The 6,456-nt window shown below is 34.4% G+C and overlaps 1 protein-coding gene across 1 annotated transcript; it reads left to right on the top strand.

Moving 5' to 3' along the window:
• Positions 1-263: 263 nt before the first annotated feature.
• LOC112030783 (disease resistance protein RUN1) lies at positions 264-6,139 on the top strand. The gene is made up of 4 exons (XM_065780996.1): positions 264-854; positions 1,251-2,349; positions 2,454-2,795; positions 2,882-6,139. Exons 1-4 carry the CDS (start codon positions 349-351, stop codon positions 4,007-4,009), a joined length of 3,075 nt encoding a protein of 1,024 aa, XP_065637068.1. The 5' UTR covers positions 264-348; the 3' UTR covers positions 4,010-6,139.
• The last annotated feature ends 317 nt before the right edge of the window (positions 6,140-6,456 follow it).

Genomic DNA, 6,456 nt, shown 5'->3' with positions numbered 1-6,456 from the left:
ATCACTTTTTCAATTTTTTATCCCACGGCTCACGGTAGACCATTTTAATAAATTGTGAAATTGAGTAAGTTCAATTTCTATTCGATTCCTTGTGCAAGTGGCCCTTCTCTTTTCCAACTGTTTTCCTTTTGTTTTTTTTTTTTTTATTAAAAAAAATCACTTAAAAAGGCTTGGGGAAGGAAAAAAAAGCATTAAAAAGACATTCTTGTTCATCTTCTCACTCTTATTACACGTTACAAACACCTACTTCCATGTGCGTCAAACAAGAGGCTTTTTTTGAGGGTTTTCAGTCAAACTTGCAATTTTATGAATTTGTAACCTCCCTATTCAAGCTCATCCATTTCCTTTATGGCTCTTCTTCCATCATCTTCTTCTTCTTCTTCTTTTTCTTCTTCTTCCAAGAGATGGAAATTCGATGTATTTCTCAGTTTTGGAGGAAAGGATACCCGCAAAACATTTACAGACCATCTATATACTGGTTTGAAACAAAAAGGCATATCTGTTTTTAGGGACAATGAAAAACTCAAGCAGGGAACATTCATTGCCCCAGAACTCTTGAAAGCAATAGAAGAATCAAGGTTTGCAGTCGTTATTCTATCAAGAGACTACGCTTCTTCGAAGTGGTGCTTGATTGAACTAACAAAGATTGTTGAGTGCATGGAAATGACAGGATTGGTAGTTCTACCTGTTTTTCACTATGTAGATCCTAGTGATGTGCGGAATCATAGGGGGACATTTGGAGAAGCCTTTTCTAAACATGAAGAGAGCTTCAAGGATGACATAGGATATGTACAAACGTGGAAAGCTGCTCTGACAAAAGTTGCTAATCTTGTTGGATGGGATTTAAAGGATAAGTATGAATTTCTTTGGAATGATGCTATTGATAGTTAACTTTTATTTCTTTTTTCTTTTTCAGAATTTATTTATTATTACTTAATTTTTTTTTATTTGGTCACATGATAAGAGATTATTTTTACTATTTATAGAATAACCTAGACTAACCCTATTCTAATCCTAGTAGGACTAGATTCTAGACAAGCAAGTATATATTGTACAGAGACCTTGCAACAAATTTGGCCCCTAATAGCTTTAAAATTGTCCCCATAATACATCTAGTAATGAATTTCTAAATATAATTAGGCACTCTCAATGTGGCTTAACGAAGCTAAGATTGTGTTGATGATGAATGTTTTGTTTTTAAATGTGGCTAGCTTTGCATAATAAAAATTATTGTGCTATTTTCTTTGCAGGCATGAATCAATAATTATACAAAAAATCATTGGAAGGATATTTAGTGAGTTGTATCACAAACTCCCATGTGTTTCTAAGGACCTTGTTGGAATGGACTCCTTTGTAGAGGAAATGTTGGATTCATACATAGGTGAAGGGTTGGGTGGTGTTCGCTTTGTTGGGATATGCGGGATGGGTGGAATGGGCAAAACAACCCTTGCACTTGAAATTTATAGAAGAATTTCTGGTAACTTTGAAGCTAGAAGTTTTATTGCTAATATTAGAGAAGAAACTAAAAATCAAGGTCTAGTTTCTTTACAAAAACAACTTCTTTCTAAGATCCTCATGGGAAGTGAAATAAATATATGGGATGTTTATATGGGAATCAATGTTATAAGGAATACACTATGTAATAAAAATGTTTTTATTATTCTTGATGACGTGGATAGAGATGAGCAATTAGAAGTATTGGCAGGGAAGCATGATTGGTTTGGTCCTGGAAGTATAATCATTGTAACAAGCAGAGATAGTCATTTATTGATAAGATGTGGTGTGGATTACATATATGCAGCCAAGGAATTGAATGATGATGATGCTTTGCAGCTTTTTAGTTGGAGAGCTTTTCATAAACCTCATCCTGAAGAAAATTATGTGAATTTGTCTAAGGACTTTGTGAATTATGCTAAAGGCCTTCCTTTAGCTCTAAAAGTTTTAGGTTCTTCATTGTTTGCTAAAAGATCGAATGAATGGAAAAGTGCCCTATATAAACTAAAAGAAGAACCTAATAGAGACATTTTGGATATACTTCAAATTAGTTTTGATGGGCTTACAAATTCACAGAAAGGATTGTTCCTAGATATTGCATGTTTTTTCAAAGGAGAGAACAAAGATAGCATAAGAGATATATTGGAAAGTTTTTGTTATTATCCAGACTATGATCTTGGTGTTCTTATGGACAAATCTCTCATAACCATTAATGACCATGGAACTTTGTGGATGCATGATTTGCTACAAGATATGGGTCAAGAAATTGTTCGTCGTGAATCTCCTAAAGAGCCTGGTAGACGTAGTAGGTTGTGGATTTATGAGGATGTCATTCATGTATTGAAGAATAATAATGTAAGTTGACTAGTACAAGCTTGAACTTATAGAAGTATTTATGTTATTATAAATCTTTCTAAGAATTTTCCAATTATTTTAATTTCATTGTTTGTGTTTATTAGGGAACAAAGGTAGTTGAAGGCATAATGCTAAACATACCTATTCAAAAAGTGGAACACCTGAGTGCTAAAGCCTTCTCAAAGATGAAAAATTTGAGATTGCTTAAAATTAGTAGTGAGAAACTTCCAGAAGACTTCATAAATGGTACTATGAAACAACCAAAAGTCCTCATAAGAGGTAATGTGCAACTTCCAAAAGATCTTAGTTATCTTTCTAATGAGTTACGCATTATAGAATGGCATGGATATCCTTTTAAATCTATGCCAACTAGCTTTCAACCAAACAAACTTGTTGAACTCAGAATGCATTGCAGCTGCATCATACAATTGTGGAAAGGAATTATGGTAAGATTTTCACTCAAGAAAAGTTGTATTTTCTTCCTTTTCATTAATACTAGACTTTATCTAATAATTTTTTTGGTTTATAACAGATTTTAGATTCATTAAAACTTATGGATCTAAGTGACTCTCAATACTTGATTGAGATCCCGGACCTTAGTGGAGCCCCAAAGCTTAAGCAATTGATTCTTCAACATTGTACAAGACTATATAAGATTCACACATCTCTTGGAGATCTAAAACAGCTTATTCGATTAGATCTGAATGGTTGCAAATGTCTCGAAATCCTTCCTTACAAGATCAACTTGGAAGCACTTGAAATTTTCGATCTTGGTGGTTGTTCAAAACTAAAGAAGTTTCCAAAAATTTTAGGAAATATATCACATTTGTTGAAAATTTGTTTGAGTGAGACAACTATAAAAGATCTACCATTATCAATGGAGCATTTAACTAGCCTTATTGAATTGGATCTAAGAGACTGTAAAAATCTTTCAAGTCTTTCGAATGCATGTTGTTGTTTAATGTCTCTAAAAATTCTCACTTTATCTGGCTGCTCAAAACTTGATGAATTACCAGAGAATTTGGGTAATATCAAAGGCCTAGAGGAGCTAGATGTGAGTGGAACTGCTATAACAAGACTCCCTTTATCTGTTGTTCACTTAAAAAATCTCAAAGTACTATCTCTCTGTGGATGTGTGGGGCTATCATCTAAATCATTCAATAAGCTCCTGAGTTTTCCTTTAATGCAACGAAAAAGAAGTCCTGATCCCATGGGCATGTTAGAGTGTTGTTTACAAGGCTTATGGTCTTTGACGAAACTGGATTTAAGTTTTTGCAATATTCGAATGATTCCTGATGTTCTTGGGTCCTTGTCATCTTTAGAAGTATTAAATCTAAAAGGAAACAATTTTGTTTGCCTTCCTGAAAGTATCATTCAACTATCTAATTTGGGATCCCTTTATTTGGGTGGTTGCACTCAACTTCAAATGTTGCCTAAGCTTCCATTAAATATGAATTTTATCAATGCAACAGGGTGTACCTCACTGGAAACATTATCATTAAGTCTGGAATATGATTTTTGGCCGAATATATGTCTTTTCAACTGCGCCAAATTGATTTATAATCAAGGCAAAGATGACTTGTTGTCAACAATTCTAAGACATTATATCATTAAGGTCTCTCTCTCTCTCTCCCTCTCTCTCTTTCTCTCTTGCATGTGAGTGAAGTTCTAAACATCATGATTTGTTTGTTTCAGGGATGCTGTAACCCGAATAGGTTCACATTTCTCGCAATTCCTGGAAGTGAAATTCCGAATTGGTTTAAGCACCAAAAGGTGGGGGCTTCAGTGAATCTACAAGTGCCTTCACATTTATTATTAAGTAGCAAATTTATGGGAATTGCTTTGTGCGCTGTTTATATATTCCGCCAGCATCGTCCACTTCACCAACTTCATATTAAAAATTATTGTACGCATCAGCTTTATTGTTCCGTTAAAGCCAACGGATATCAATCTCCTGGATTGTGGCTTCCTTTATCGGAGGAATTTGGTAAGATTGAATCTTATCATCTTTTGCTAGAATATTATCCCTCAACACGCTTCGAAAGCCACTGGAAAGAAGTATTGGATGCTAATGAATTCCTCCAAATTGAGGTTACATTTGAAACCGAAGGTCCAGGCTTGGAGGTTACGAAATGCGGAGCCCATCTGATATTCGAGCAAGACATTGAAGATCTCAATCAAACTAAGCCTGGGTCTAGCAGTTGCACTATCACTCCTTATTATGAGGATGATGATTTAGGCAATTCAGAGAAAGATACCAAAATCAAGGAAAGTCGTGATGATGAACCACCACACCCAAAATGGATAAAGCACCCTAATCTAGTTGAAAACTGGATTGGGAATTCATGCATACAAGGACAAGGTGACTCTGATTGTGAGTGAGGAAAGAGGAATCTCAATTAAAGTGGCAACTTTGATGAATCTGCACAACTGAGAAACTCTTTTTTTCTCTTTGATTTTTTTGTAAGTCACTTTTTTCTCTTTCTTATGGGAGTAGTTTGCAATTGATTGTGTGTTCATCATTTTTGTTCAATTATGCTGGAGGGTAAAATCATCACTTTTGTTGCTCTGTCTATAGTATTTGCTACAATATTTTCCATAGGAGAATATAATTGAATATATGCATTCCCACTTCAGTGTTGTTGTGATTTTGTTTTTCTTCACCACATTAACCCTTTTGAAATCTAAAAATGGAGTCAATGACTTATTTATTATTTATTTATTTTTCAGTTGTATGAAGCTTTGGAAATTTGCCATTCGGTTTTCGGATTTTGTGTTGAGTTTGCCCTAGAACTGTGCCTGTAATAGTTGAATTAGACTCCTTTTTCTTTTTCTTTTTTTGGATATCAATATAAGGAACTTAATTACAATTTTTTTTAATTTAAACAATTTGATTTTAGAAATGAAGTTTTGTCTAGAACTCCTGGTGTGTTTGTGTGTGGATTATCTTTCCATATAATATTGTAGTTGATGGATTATCTTCTATCAATCAAATATCATTATTTGTGTTATTCCTGATCAGAATAGTCTTTATTGTTGTGCTCTAAACAAACTTTTATTTTATTTGTTTATTTAGTTAAATTTGTTTTCTTTTCTAGTGTACAAGCATCTAGATACAATTCTGGATAATTTGGAATTAGAAACTTCTCATCATCTTATTTGTCATTTAGAAACCAATAGCAGATATAGAGGCTACGCAATGCCAGATGGCAGAGATGATCATACTACCGCCAGAGCACAGGGTTTGGTGCTTACTACATCGACCACTACACTGTCTTTGAGTGTCTGTTGGGTTGATGCTGATGATGATGGAGTGGAACTGGGTTTGGGGCTATTTCTATTTGGTTACAAGGAAACTTGAGGTTATTTAATGTGAAGAGGGTAAAAAGCTTTTGAATCATATGGGCTAAAATAGCGGTTCCCGACTTATTTCTTGAGTTCTCAATTTTTTGGTTTCCCTTCAAAACACACACACACACACACACACACACACATATATATATATATGTTTCTAATCCTATAATTTTCTTAGAAACTTTTAAGAACACATAAGTGCAGCTCTAGCAAGCCAGTTGTGTTTAGCTTTGCTGGCAATTTCTTTCCTTTAAATAAAATGCATTTTTCCAAAAAAATAAGATCTTATTGTGGTTTATGTTGTTATGTATATATGTTTTCTGAAGGTACCAGTTGGAACTATGCCGGAAAGCTTTGGAGGAGAATATTTTTGTTTATTTGGGAACAGGTTGTGGGACGACCACATTGCTGTACTGCTTATACATGAGCTGGGTCACTTGATAAGGAAGCCCCAAAAGAACATATGCATCATCCTCGCCCCTACAGTGGCTTTGGTTCTATAGGTAAGCTATTATCTATCATGTTGGTTTTGTAATTTGATGATCAATTTTGGCTTGTATTTAGGTTTAAGACAATATTTGTAGGTTATATGGCAGGTTCATTGCACAATAATGAAGTGATGTGCTCTTTGGCTTGGCTAAGTTGTAGGTATGTAGGTTGTTAGAAGGGGGTAGGGTTGTTGCTTTTTAGTGCTCATCTATGCAATTTCTCATTGTGATTCTAGATTTTAAGAAGGGGCTTTTTGAATCTAGG

The sequence above is a fragment of the Quercus suber genome, unplaced genomic scaffold (genome assembly GCF_002906115.3).
Source record: "Quercus suber isolate HL8 unplaced genomic scaffold, Cork oak 2.0 scaffold_253, whole genome shotgun sequence".
NCBI classification, from domain to species: Eukaryota; Viridiplantae; Streptophyta; class Magnoliopsida; order Fagales; family Fagaceae; genus Quercus; species Quercus suber.
Note: the sequence above shows the minus strand (reverse complement) of the source record. Positions and strands in the feature narration are given on the sequence as shown.